Below are 14,980 nucleotides of genomic sequence, written 5' to 3'. Positions count from 1 at the left end.
CAACTGAAAATAGGGGAAAACACTGTTGAAACAGAAACTGTTTGGCTTTGTTATTACAGAAAATTTATCATTATTTTGGTAAAAGAGCCTGGGGTAATGCATTACATTTAAAAAATAGCATCATATTGTTTTTCCATTAAAATAAAATTACAGGTATTTTTTTATGTAGATAAAATAAGAATAAATAAAGTCTCATGATATCTCTATTATAAAAATTCTAAATTTTTTTTAACAATTAAGAATTTCTACAAATATCTCTCTGGTTGGTATATAAACATTCATTTTTCTAACTAGAGTAAATTCTTGTAATTTTCATTTAAAATAAGATATGTTAGTAAGCTTTTGTGATTTCCTGAAAATTTATTGTGGATTATATTTTATGTTCTCCATTCCATAATTTCTGATGATTTTCATTTGAATGTAAACAATCGGTAAGGCCAAAGTTTCATTTAAATGTAAGAGTTATATGATATTGGAGGAGAGAGGTTAGGATGAGATAGAGAGTAATATAGGGAGAATGCTCTATGAGAAAATAGGGAAGGGTCATGCAGACAGATCAGGAAGTAAAGCAACATACCTGATTATGTTCAGGAATTACAAATGATTATCAGATTGTATGACTTAGTTGGTCTCTAAATAATAATCTCCTGTTAACTCACCCTAAGTTGAGTCCTTTTTCCTCTAATTTCTCCTATACTATTTTAATTTAAGGTTTTATACCTTATAGTCCACACCATAAAATATCAACATTGGTTACAAGTACAAATAAAAAGAAGATAAACCAAATGTGTATGCTTCATCTCTCACTAAGTTTTGAAATTGGTCCTAGAATATAAAACAATATCAGTATATTGCTTTTTCTAGATGAGCCAGTCTGGCCAAGACTTTAAATAGATGTCCAGTAGTGTTTATACTGGTAAGTCTTCCTGAAGCAGGCATAGCTATTCCCCAATTTAATCTGCATTTAAAATTTGCTTATTTGTCCCAAAATATTTTGTCTATTTGACATACTGAATGCTTCTGAAGTCTTTGGTATTTGTTAGTAAAAGGGACATTTTCACAGTGAATTGCTCATTCCTTTTTATGGCTGAATGATATTCCAGTGTATGGATGTACTATATTTTGTTTATCCATTCATCTGTCAGATACTTGGGTGGCTTCCACTTTTGGGTTAGCTATGGTGAGTAACACTGGCATACAAGGGTATATTCAAGCCCATTTTCAGTCCTTTGGGGTATATTCCTATGGGTGGAATTGCTAACTCATATGGTAATTCCATGTTTAGAATTTTGTTTTTGAGGAACCACCAATCGGCTTGGAAGCCATTTTGACTAGAGTAGGGTATGTGGTATTTCCTGAATAACGCTGCTGTGCAGGCATACTTTCAGTCAACAAGAAGAGCAATGAGCTGACTCGGTAAGCGTGGTAGCACCTGTGCACCTGAGTACCCCTGCCATGAGGCATATGTCAGAAGTTTATTTTTGGTTAACTCTGGCTTCATTTTTCTGTTAGACTCAGCAGTGATTTATTGAAACAGGTTCTGTGTTTCTTTGATTTGTGCACATGTCAGGAGGAATAAGAATCTGGCTGTTTGAAAAAAGAAGAAAAGAGAACAGTTTTATTTCGTGTGTGTGTGTTTGTGTGTGTGTGTTTTGTTTGTTGCTTTTGGCTTATTGTATTAACTAATACTGCATATCACAATTGTGTTGATGTTGTTTTAAATTTCCCATTTAGTTGCTATAACTAGGAAAATTCCTATATGATTCTAATTACAAAAATATTTGCTTTGCTATGTTATTTAAATTTTTTTCCTCGTGGTGATTGTGGTAGGATTTTTAATGTCTAATTCCAAAATTCAGATGCCTAAGTACTTCCTAAGCAGATAACTTTAAAAATGAGTATATTAAATGGGAGCCTATCATTATAGCCATCTTTGGAAAAGGCAGCGTGCCACATTCTCCGTGGACTTTGGATTAATTTTAATCCTTTGCTTATATGAACACTTTTTGCAGTGAACACATTTTTAGTGGTATCAGTGGTATTTTTCATGATTTAGATGAGTATATCTATAGAATATGTTCCTAGCAAAAGGATTGCGAGATAAAAGGGCATGTACCTTTAAAATAGTTAAGGGGTGTCAAATTGCCCTTTTAAATGGCTGAACCTGTTTATACTGTTTTCTCATTCTTTTCCTAACAGAGGTTATCAAATTTTTTGGTCTTTTGACAGTCTCATTAATGAAAAGTGCTCTCTTTTTCTGAGGAGTTGCTCCTTGATAAGGATCTTTTCCTTATCAATTTTAAGAGTTCTTTGTGTATTAGACCTTTTATCGAGCTTTCATTGTATTGCATACATTTTTTTAAATTGGGATGACAGTGGTTAGTAAAATTACATAGGTTTCAAGTGCACAATTCTGTAATGCATTATCTATATATCACATTGCGTGTTCACCACCCAGAGTCAGTTCTTCATGTATCACCATATATTTGGCCCCATTTACCCTCTTCTACCACCCCCCTTTGTCCTCACCCTCTGGTAACCACTAAACTATTGTCTGTGTGTGAGTTTTTGTTTGTTTGTCATGTGTCTTTGTTGCTTTCAGTTTTATATCCCACATATCAGTGAAGTGATATGGTTCTTAGCTTTTTCTGTCTGATTTATTTCGCTTAGCATGATAAACTCAAGATCCATGTTGTTGCAAATGGCACTAGTTCATCTACACTGAAAATTGTAAGACATTTTTGACAGAAATTGAAGAAGACACAAAAAATTGGAAGACAGTCCTTGTTCATGGATTGGAAGAATCAACATAGTTAAAATGGCCATATTACCCAAAGTAATATACGGATTTAATACAATCCCCATCAAAATCCCAATGGCATATTTTAAAGAAATAGAACATGAAATCATCAGATTTGTACTAAACCACAAAAGACCCCGAATAGCCAAAGCAATCCTGAGAAAAAAGAACAATGCTGGAGGTATCACATTCCCTGACTTCAGCTTGTACTACAGGGCTACAATAATCAAAACAGTATGGTATTGGCAGAAAAACAGACACAAAGACCAATGGAATAGACTTGAGAAACCAGAAATAAATCCACATAAATATGGACAGATAATTTTTGACAAAGGAGCCAAAAACATGCAATGGAGAAAAGACAGCCTCTTCAATAAATGGTGCTGGGAGAATTGGATAGCCATGTGCAAAACAATGAAACTACACTGCCATCTGTCACCATGTACCAAAATTAACTTGAAATGCATCAAAGACCTAAACATAAACCTGAAACAATAAACTGCATAGAAGAAAACATAGGTACTAAACTTATGGACCTTGGGTTCAAAGAGCATTTTATGAATTTGACTCCAAAGACAAGGGAAGGAAAAGCTAAAATGAGTGAATGGGACTATATCAAACTAAAAAGCTTCCGCACAGCAAAAGAAACTATCAACAAAATAAAGAAGCAACCAACCCAGTGGGAGAAGATACTTGCAAACAACGCTTCCGATGAGGGGCTAATATCAAAAATACATAAGGAACTCATACAACTCAACAACAGAAAAAACAATCCAATTAAAAAATGGGCAGAGGACTTGAAGAGACATTTCTCCAAAGTGGACATACAAATGGCCAATAGACATATGAAAAAATGCTCAACATCACTAATCATCAGGTAAAAGCAAATAAAAACCACGAGATAGTATCTCACCCCAGTTAGAATGGCTATCATCAACAAGACAAAGAGTAATAAGTGTTGGAGAGGCTGTGGAGAAAAAGGAACCCTCATACACTGTTGGTGGGAATGCAGATTGGTGTAGCTGCTGTGGAAGGCAGTGTGGAGGGTCCTCAAAAAATTAAGAATAGAATTACCATATGAGCCAGCAATCTCTTTCCTGGGTATGTACCCAAAAAATGTGAAAACATTTATCTGTAAAGATATACATGTTCATTGTGACCAAGAAACAACCAAAGTGTCCTCTGATAGATGATTTGGTAAAGAAGATGTGATATATATGTACAATGGACTACTACTCTGCCATAAGAAAAGATGAAATAGTGCATACATCTTTTCATTTTTGGACTTTTGCCCTCTGCTTCTGTGTGTGTGTGTGTGTGTGTGTGTGTGTGTGTGTGTGTGTCTGTCTGTCTACGTGTCTATGTCTATATGTATATCTAAATATCTCTCTGAGATGTTGTAAGTTGCCAGAATATGTGCCTATCCATAAAATACAAATGTAAAAATGCATGACAAAGTTTTAAAGGTTTTGGCACATTATACTATGTTAGATTTTTTGATACTTTGTCTTTTATTGTTGCTGCCCTTAATTCAGATGATCACCACCCATGAATAAGAAAATTTATTGCAGAAAACTACATATGAAATTTAGCATTTAAACCATCTTAACTTGTAGACAAATTTTTAAATGTACATTTCGTATGAGTATTGAGTGTTTCTAATCTATTTTAAAAGATATGATGTGACTAAATAAGGAAAATATGCTTGAAACTATTTCTATTAGAAATAAATATTCTAATAGAATATTTAAGTAATAGTCATTTAAGTAATGACTCTAGCAAGATCTAGTAAGAGTTAAGAGCATAGTATTCTTTTTACTCCAGAATGGCTTTAAAAAGTAGTTTGCTTGAGTAATATATTTGACAAATTAATTAAATTGAAAATGTATGTATAAATTATGTCTTAATGAGTGTGGTAGCAGAGCTAAATGGTGCTATATCATACTTCTCAGCAGAAACTATTTTATAAAAAATATCTCCAAACAGTTTGCACCTATATGTTAGAAATGATTGGTAAACAAGATGCAACTGTATTTGCCATTAATATACATGACAGTCATAAGGTTACATATTTATTGAATCTTCTTTCTGTCTTCAACTGCAAATATAGCAAAAAACTAATAAAACCCTTTCCTGAAAGCTTTGTGTAGGGCTGTCATTAGTTATGGCTTTATAAGTACAGTACTGCACAGTGGCAAGTTCAAATACTATTGAGACTTTAGATGTTTAACTGTATTGAGTTTGTGTTGAGAATCTTAAAGGAAAGTTGATCTCCAAAACACTTTTATTTCATGTTACAGTTAAGAAAACTTAGTTATAAGCAAGTCTTACTGTTATCTGACAATTGCATGCAAATTCTGCTCTTTATTTAAGTTTTTGGTTACTTACACAAGCTCACAATTTCAGAGTTGTTCATAGCCTTTTCTTTTCCAATACACCTCTCTTGCCCCAAGAAAAGATAAAATCTTTGAGTTACATTTCATGTTACATTGAATATAAAAGCTTTTAATAGTTCATGTGTAAAATTCAGTAATGATAAGAAAAATATATTTAATGTTGGAATATTTTATTTGAAGAAGTGGTATTGAAAGTCTGGTTTTCAACTTGAATATTGTTTGCATTATGTACAATTATTATCAAGATTCCGAATCTACAGGTGTTTGACTTCCAGCTTAAGCTATTTATTTCAGAATAGAGGGCTGTTTTTGGATCTAGTATGAGCCTTTTAGAGTTAGTAGTTCCTTATGAGGCTCAATTTTTAAAAATACAGTTAAAGCAAAGAAGGAAGGCATTCATTTTCATGTTGAAATGCTTCTAGAGGGAACATTTCCTCATATGGTCCAACTATTAAATGCAGGTGAAATAAACCAAAAAAGGGAAGCTTATTTTTTCCAACTATAAAGTAACTAAAGAAGTGACTCAAAGCACTTTCTTGTATAAATACATATTTTTGTTATTTTTTCTTGTATCTCAAAGATACGTTTTGATAAGCGAATACTTTCTATAATAAAATTGATTATTTTAGTTTAGTTTGTGGATGATTTGTATTAAGTGCTTTTTTTTTTATTATAACTTCATAGTCAGTATAATCTAGTGAGAACACTTTTGGCTCTAACAGAAACAGAATTCTGCTCTTGGATCTGGCTTTGTATGTAACACCAAGTACGTCATTTTTCTTCCATATGTACCTCATTTACTGCAGTGTTTCTATTACATTTTAGACTTTCATATGGTGGGTCATATCTATAGCCTGGAAGAACAGTTAGCAAGTACACTAATTGCACTTTTGTGGTATGGTCTATTCTGAAGGCTTACTATTTATTGTTTTAATTGATGCCTTCTGCTTAATCAGAGGTTTTACCCACATGGGACTGTTTGATAAGCTTGGCGTAAAATGCAAGATCTGTGAAATGTAAACAATGTTCATAGTATAAGGACCTATAATAAAGACAGACCTCTAGTCATTTGAAAATTCTCCAGCTGCATGAGAAGTGGTTTCCTGTTAGATCTTTTTGCTGTGGCATTTAAAAGTACTGTCTGTTTGGTGGTATCCGTATGCTAATATGTATTATGATAGCTCATCTCTTTTTCTCCCTATTGCTGTTCTTCTTCCCTCCAGTCTCCTTCCATTTGCCACTCCCTTTATGTACATCTTACTCTGTTTCCTTCTTTCCCTCACCTAACATCTTTCTTCTTACTTTTTCTGATTTTGTTAATTCTGATTTTCTTTTTTAGACTAATCTAAGTCAGACCATACCAAGCGTACTGCTGAAGCAGCTGGAACTAATCTCTTAGCTTTTGCATTCTTTGAGCACCACAGTTTGGGAAATATGGATTGTATGCCTTTGCTGGCATGTTCTGTTCAGGATATTCCTGAGGTCTTGCAGCCAGTCCTTTTCTGTTCCATGATAGTTCTTTGAGAGAAATTATGAGTTTTAATATATATTTTCTTCAAAACCAGAAAGTTGTACATAGTTAACAATTTTTAAACATTTTCAAATAATTTTTAAACAGCTACTACAGTAGAATAATCTGTTGGAAATAAAGGGAGTAAAATTTAATATAAATTAATAAGGCCATCAAGAACCCTTATCCATTTCAAACAGTCCTGAGAAAAGACATTGAATTAGTTGGGGATTTATAGAAAAATTGTTGAACTATGTATGATGAGACCATATGGTAAAATATTATTTTATTCAGCATAAAAGAAAGAATCAGAATTGATACATCTTTTTACCTTTTATAGTTTTCTGAGATACTTACCTTAGTTTTAGTTTCCATTAGGAGGTAGAACTATTACATAGGTGTTAAATTACTATTTCTCAAGCAATTTCACAGTAGTAATTATTAAAATTAAAAAGTGTCTAGAATAACAAGTTGAAATGTCCTCATATATAAGCACTTGTTTTTTTTTTCCTTTCTTCAGCATTGCAGCCATTATATTTCTTTTAGATTTTGTGACATTTTACAGCTAATAACAGTGCTGTACCTTTGTGAGTGTGTTTGTTTGTGTGTTTATTATTAATCATGGGAATTGAAATGGCTTTGAGAATTTGTTACTAACTTTATGGTATCCTTTAATATATTTGTAGACAACAATGCAATGTTAAAAAGCCAAGTGCTGAAAATCACTTGGGAAAGAACTACATAAATATACTGCTTTAGTACTGCTTATATATGTTTAATATTACATGTTTTAATGTTGGCGTGGAGTTTTTTTTAATCACCATTTTAATTCTGTATAGAAAAAAAACAGTTAGTGGGATATAAAAGAAATAGCTAAGAAAAGCATCAAATTTTTTTTTTTAAGCATAATTTTTTTGTTGTCCGCATTTTGGGTTTATTTCAGTGTATCTCTACCCTTTTACTCAAAGATTTCTCCTTACACATGAAGCTATGATCCACTGTATACCTCAAACTCTGTTTCTTTTGTTACAGTTAATCAGGCAGCAAAAGAAGACACCATGGTTTTGAAGATTGGCTCGGTTGCTATGGCTCCCCAGGCTGACAATCCCCTTGGCAGATCTGTCCTCAGGAAAGATATTTACCAGTAAGTGTGTTTTCTTATGTTCAATTTTGCAACAGTTTCTTCCTGCAAAGAAGTACACTGATCAATAAAACTTGCTTAGTGTGGCCTGTAGAAATACTTTTCATTCAGGACCTTTTGATATTTAAAACCAGGTTTTTCTGATTTTCTTCAGTTGTGGGTTTTTAAATTCATTCAGACAAATCAAGTATTTCTGTGAAGTGTTGATGAATAACAGAATGTAAGTACCAAGTCACCATAAAACTGAAGAAGCGCAGTTTGGAAAATTTTAGCAGACTTTAAATTTGACCCAATCTCTACTCACATAAGAAAATGAGGTCCTCTCTAGGACTACCACATCCTACTATAGTCATGTTGTATCAAATTGAAGCATTTCTTAATTTAACTGTAAGCCATTATTTGAAATGTACGACTGTGGATGTCATATGGATCAAAGCTGTAAAGAAAAGCAAACTTCTAAGGAGAAATTTCATAGTAAACACTTTCTGTGGAAATGCCATGCTCTGGATTTTGTCACCGAGTATTTGCAAACCACACCAAGCATATATGGACAACTAAACTGGTGAACATATGTAATCAACATGATAAAAATAATATATCATTCGTACTGAAGTTGGCATGGCTGCCAGACATAAAAGTACAGTTGCAAATAAACCAAGTGAGAAAAGTCGCAGAAATACAGATGAACAAGTGTCTTAGTCTTCCCTCTGGTCTGTTTTTCAGATGTTGTAGTCTCACTCTTTTGGAAAATAAATTCCTACTGTTCTCCAATAAATGTTACTACTAGGAAAAGATTCTGATTTTTGTAATACATTTACCACCTAGAGGGTGATAGCTACTTTAAGTGGACGTGAGGATTTTATTTTTCTCAAATTTTTGATATTTGAAATGATATTTTTTTCCTTTAAATTATATATCACGCTCTCTTTCTTGTTTTTTTTTTTTTCTTCCTTTTTTTTTTGGTAGTTGGTAGTATTCATCTCTTAAATAAATTTTTATTTGCTAGCTTATATAAAATAAAGTCTTATGATGTCAGAACTGAAGGAGTCTTTAGGAATTAGTCTAATAGAAATTCCTTATTTATAGATTAGGAAGCTGAAGATCAGAAGTGTCGTTGTCTCTAGTCAAATGATAGAGCCAAGATCACAACTCACATTTTTTGATTCCTTCAGTATCTATGGAAAAGACTACAGTAGAATCCTTTCTGGATGAAAATAATTTAATTTTCTAACAGTTAGAAATTCTTTCAGGTATATTTATCTTTTCTTTTCACTTCAGAAGTATGTGGTCCTCAAAGAGGCTCCTACTTTACTTTTGGTGAAACATGTTTCATATTAAAAGACCTTATCACCATCAATAAAGAGAACTCCTGAGGTACTTCTTTTTCTCCTCTACCATGTACACTTTCTGGCTCTTCAGCAGTTATTTGGGAAGATGTGGCTTTCATATTCCTGCTGTTGTTGCTTCCTTACCTTTTTCCTTCTTGAATTTTCTTTTTTGTCTCTCTCCTTATTTACTTGGCTTGCTTTCCTCATAACTGATTTTTTTCTTACCTTCCTTCATTTTTTTACTTTTTCTATATTTTTCTTTTCTATCTTCTTTCCCTATCTCATTTTCTTCCCTGTTTCACTACTTCCCTGTTTGATTTATTTTATAGAATATAGAAATATAATGCCAAAAAGTAAAAGTAAGTGTAAAAAAGTATATTAACTCTTTAGAACATCAAGATACATAAAAATAGGTACAGAAAAATACATAGTAGGTACTTGATGTTTATGAAGTAAATGCCCTTACTTTCTTTATACAATTGACAAAACCAAGGCACACAGAATTTTTACATGTTTTGCCAAAAGTATATACTTATCTAATGACAGAGTATTTCGGAATCTATTTCTTATGCATTCCTTTCAGAATTCTTTTAGAATTCTTTTTTCTAACATTTAGTCTCTCCCTCTGATTATATTATTTAGTCATTTCACTGTCCTGCTCCCTTTCCATATGTTTTTACTTCCTCTTTCTTTTACTCTGCTCTTTGTGTTTATTCTTTTTGTCTTGAGTTTTCTAACTTCCTCAACCTGATAATTGGAATCTGTTAAATCCCACAGCTAACACAGTTGATGGTGAAAGACTGGATACTTTCCCCTTAAGATCAGGACAAGACAAGGATATCTGTTCTCACTGCTTCTATTTGGTGTTACTCGTATACTGGAGGTTCTAGCCAGGGGAGTTAGGCAAGAAATGGGGGGGAAAATGCACTCAGATTTTAAGGAAGAAATAAAACTATGACTTTCGTCAGATGACATGATGTTACATATATAGAAAATTTTAAGCAACCACTGAAAAACTATTGAGCAAATAAACAAGTTCAGCAAGATTACAAAATAAAGATCAAATATAAAACTCAATTCACAGTAACAGTGAACAATCTAAAAGTGAAATTAAGGAAACAATTTTATTTATAATAGCATAAAAAAATTGAATACTTACAAATAGATTTACGAAAAGTAGTATGAAACTTACACCCTGAAAACTACAAAACATTGTTGAAAGAAACTAAAGAAGATCTGAATACATGGAGTTGTAGCCAATGTTCATAGATCAGAATACTTAATATTGTTAGATGCCAATACTTCTCAAAATCCTCTACAGATTCAGTATAATCTCAGCTCAAATTCCAACCTACCTCCTGTGCAGAAATTGACAAGCTGATCCTAAAATTCGTATGGAAATTATTGATATGGAAATTCAAGGGACACAGAATAGCCAAAACAATCTTGGAAAAGAACAACAAAGTTGGAAGACTCACACTTCCTGATTTTAAAATTTATGACAAAACAATAGTAATCAAGGCAGTGGCATACTGGCATGAGGATAGACAAATAAATCAATGAATAGAATTGAGAATCATGCTAAGCACAATAAATCAGAAAAAGTGAAGAACTATATGATTTCACTCATATGTGGGATATAAACATGAAATCAACAAACGAACAAAAACTCATAGATACAGACAACAGTTTAATGGTCAAATATATAGTGACAGAAGGAAGATTGACTTTGGGTGGCAAACACACAATGCAATATATAAATGATGTATTAGAGAATTGTGCGTTTGAAACCTATGTAATTTTACTAACCAATGTCACCCTAATAAATTTAATAAAAACAGAGATCAAGAAATAAACTGTCACGTTTACTATCAATTGCTTTTCGATGAAGGACCCAAGATAATTTATTGGTAAAGAATCATCTTTTCAACAAATGGTGCTCAGACTGTTGGATATCTATGTGAAGCTGGGCCCTTAGCTGACATCATACACAAAAATTAATTCAAAGTGAATCAGACACCTAAAATAAGAGCTGAAATTCTGAAACTTATAGAAGAAAACATTGGAGTAAATTTTTGTGATCTTGGACAAGATAAGGGTTTCTTTAAAGTGATGCAAAAGTACAAGAGACAAAAGAAAAAATAGATAAATTGGACTTTATCAAAATTATAAACTTTTGTGCTGCAAATGAATCAGATAAGAAAGTGACAATCTACATAATGTGAGAAAATATTTTCAAATCCAGTATGTGATAAGAGAAATATAATCAAAATATGTAAAGGACTTTTACAACTCAATAATAGAAGAACAACCCAATTTTAAAAATGGGCCAAGAATTTGAAAAGATATATATTCAAAGAAGATAGAGACATGGCCAGTAAGCGCATGTGAAGATTTTTGACCCAATTAGTCAGGGAAATGCAAGTCAAAACTATACACACTAGAATTTGCTGTACTAAAAAAGATAACAGATGTGGAGAAACTGGAACCCTCATACATTTCTAGTGGGAATGTAAAATGGTGCAGCTGCTGTGCAGCAATTCTGTTCCTAGGTATGTACCCAAGAGAATTGAAAACATATATCCACATAAAAGCACATGCACCAGTGTTTGTAGCAGCAGTATACGTAATAGCCAAAAAGTAGAAACTTCCTAATGGTTCATCAACTGATAAATGGCTAATCAAAATGTGATATAGTCATACAGTAGAATAGTATTCTGCCATAGAAAATAATTAAGTATACAGCGTGGATCAACCTTGGAACATTGCAAACTGAAAGAAACCAGACACAAACAGTCAGTATTACATGATTCCTTTTACATGAAATGTCCAGAATCAACAAATTCATAGAGACGGAAAGTAGAATAGTGGTTGCTAAGAGAGGAGAGAGGAATGACTGCTAATGGGTATTGGATTTGTTTTGGGGGTGATAAAAATATTCTGAAATTAGGTAGTAGCGATGTACAATGAGATGTAGTGAGTACTTGTACAATGAATGATGTATAGTGAGCACAATGAGAATATACAAAAAAAACACCAAATTGTACACCTCAAAAAGGTAAATTTTATGGGATGTCAATTGTATCTCAGTAAAGCTGATTTTTAAATATATATGTCAAAGATTGACGTCACAAAATGCTGCAGAGGTGTCAAATTCCAGAGAGAAATACCCTTCTTATGTGAGTGGATACTGGGTGCTCTTTTCAGCTCTGGAATTGTTTGCATTGTCTGACTATAAGCAGAGGGATATTTTTGTGGGAAGAAGAAATCAAGGGAAATTTATCAGTCATGTAGGCTACAGTGACACAACGGAATCTGGAGGAGAACCAAACACATAGTCAGTCCTCCACAGTGCTTTATCAGTGTTGGCTGGGGAAGCGGAAGCTGGCCGAAAGAATTTGAGTTTCTCAGTTTCACTTCCCTTAGAAGACAAAGCCATGGTAGAGATTCACTCACTGTTCAATTTAATAGCCACTAACTACATGTGGCTATTCTCTTTTTGAAATGTGGCTAGTCCAAATTGAGATGTTTTGCAAATATCAAATATATATACAAGATTTTGATGAATTAAAAAGAAAACAAAGAAAACATCTCATTAAAATCTTTACATCGATTATACAATACATTGTGATGACAATATTTTAGATATATTGAGTTAAGTATATTATTACTATATTTTCCACTGTTTTTTTAAAACCTTTTTTCAAGGGGACTACTAACAAATTTTAATTTATATAGGTGGCTCACATTTGTGGTTTGCATTATATTTTTATTGAACAGTGCAACACTACAACAAACAGTGTAAATCTTGCCCTTGAGACATTTGAAACCACAGGTAAATTGAGCTTGAAGTTGCAAATCAAGTCCAACCTAGTTCAATTCCTGACTGGATTTAAATTATCTACCCCTTTCCCATTCTGCCTGGAAGGAATAGGTATGCCTTCTCTGGGAGAACATAACATTGACTTTTCATTCCTTAGTCTTTTATACATGCCTGATACATAGTCAAAAAATTGTAAGATATCAAAGAAGCAGGAATATTTGACCCATTATCAGGAGAAAATTTAGCTAGTAGAAAATGATCCCAGATGGCTGAGATGTTGGAATTAGTAGATAAGAATTTGAAATAACTGTTATTTCAAATATTTTAAAGGAAAATGTTGAAAGATGGAGGAATTCATAGACATGAGCTCTATTTAAAACACATTCTAAAATTGACTAATACAGTACCTAAAATTCAGGACTCATTGGATAGCCATAACAGCAGATAGACAAGCAGAAGATAGGATTAGTGAACTTAGATATTACTGAATAGAAATTATCCAAACTGAAGCACAGAGATGGAAAAAAAGAACAGAAAAGAAACAAACAAGAAAAAGAAAGCAAACTGGAAAACGTGGGGCGCTGTCAACGGTCTAACATGTGTAATGACAGTACAAGGAGTAGAAGACAGAAAGAATGGAACTAAAAGAAAAATTAAAGAAATAGCCCTTGAGACTTTTCTGAAATTAATAACAGTCATTAATCAGCAGATTCAAGAAGCTCAGTACCCTATTTTCAATCCAAACAAAGTAAGTGCAAAGAAAATTACATCTAAGAACAACACGGTCAAATTACTGAAAATCAAAGAGAAAGAAACTCCTCCCTGGTAGGCTGCGGGGGGATGCTAAGCAGGAGAGAATGCAACAGGACCTGCCTCTCCCAACACAGGTTTCAAGGTCTAGGATAGGAGAAGCCTCTATTTATAATACAGCTTGTCAATTTGATTATTAAAAAGTAATAAAGAGAAAAACCTTAAATGCAGCCAGTATAAAAAATACATATAGTCTATGAAGGAACAACAATAAGACTAAAGTAACTGAAGACCTTAAATCTGAAGAAGAGAAAACTTCTAGGGGACATGGAACCATTCTTCAAATACTAGGCCTATCGTGTCAGAAGGCATAGCTTCATTCTTTCTGAAGCTAAGAATAGACCTAGGATCATTAAATTCATGTATATTACAATAACAGCAATTAGAATTCAATAGAATGAAAATTTTTTTTTAATTAAAGTTTATTGGGGTTTCAATGTTAGTAAAGTTACATAAGTTTCAAGTGTACAATTCTGTAATACATCATCTATACATTACATTGTGTGCTCACCACCCAGAGTCAGTTGTTCTATCACCATATATTCAATCCCTTTTGATCTTTCAAATTATAAAAATCTGATAATAAATGGAGCTATTCATTAACTAGTCATTACTTAACAAATGTTTATTGGGAGCGTACTGTGCATCAGGCACTATTCTAGGAATTGGGTGTACATTAATGAATAAGACAGAGAAAAACCCCTGCATTTATGGAGCGTGCTTTTAATGAGGGGGAGAGACCATTAGAAATTAATAAATTATTCTGGTATATTAGAATATTGTTAAGTGTTAGGCAGGCAATGCAACAGGGAGAAGATAGGAATTGGGAATGAGGTGGAAAGCAAGTTCTAATCCGAGAGGACGCCTCAGGGAGAAAACAAAAGGGTCCTGAGCAGGAGTGTGCAAAAGAAGCCCGTGGCAGCTGAAGCAGTTATGTGCCAGGTGGAATGTAGTGGGCTGTGAGGTAAGAGACATTACGGAGAAGCCTTACAGACATTTGTGAGGGATTGGCTGTTATTCTGAGTGAGATGTAGTTCTGAGGGAAAATAATTTACATAGGCAGAATTTTAAAATAATGCTTTCATTGTTTACCGAGTCACTACCTGCAGAAAGAAATGAAGGGATTGCCAGCAGGAACTAAAGATACACGTTTAAAAAGAGGTAAAATACAC

The 14,980-nt window shown here is 33.1% G+C and overlaps 1 protein-coding gene across 8 annotated transcripts in view; it reads left to right on the top strand.

Moving 5' to 3' along the window:
* Positions 1–14,980, top strand: part of VPS13B (vacuolar protein sorting 13 homolog B) — a 735,829-nt gene that overhangs the window by 397,869 nt on the left and 322,980 nt on the right. For all 8 annotated transcript variants that reach the window (XM_074316465.2, XM_019757646.3, XM_019757649.3 and 5 more), the window contains exon 30: positions 7,739–7,850. In XM_074316465.2, coding sequence (XP_074172566.2) covers positions 7,739–7,850 — 112 coding nt within the window. The remainder of the gene's footprint in view (positions 1–7,738; positions 7,851–14,980) is intronic.

The sequence above is a fragment of the Rhinolophus sinicus genome, chromosome 6 (genome assembly GCF_057876585.1).
Source record: "Rhinolophus sinicus isolate RSI-liver-muscle chromosome 6, RSI-T2T, whole genome shotgun sequence".
NCBI classification, from domain to species: domain Eukaryota; kingdom Metazoa; phylum Chordata; class Mammalia; order Chiroptera; family Rhinolophidae; genus Rhinolophus; species Rhinolophus sinicus.
Note: the sequence above shows the minus strand (reverse complement) of the source record. Positions and strands in the feature narration are given on the sequence as shown.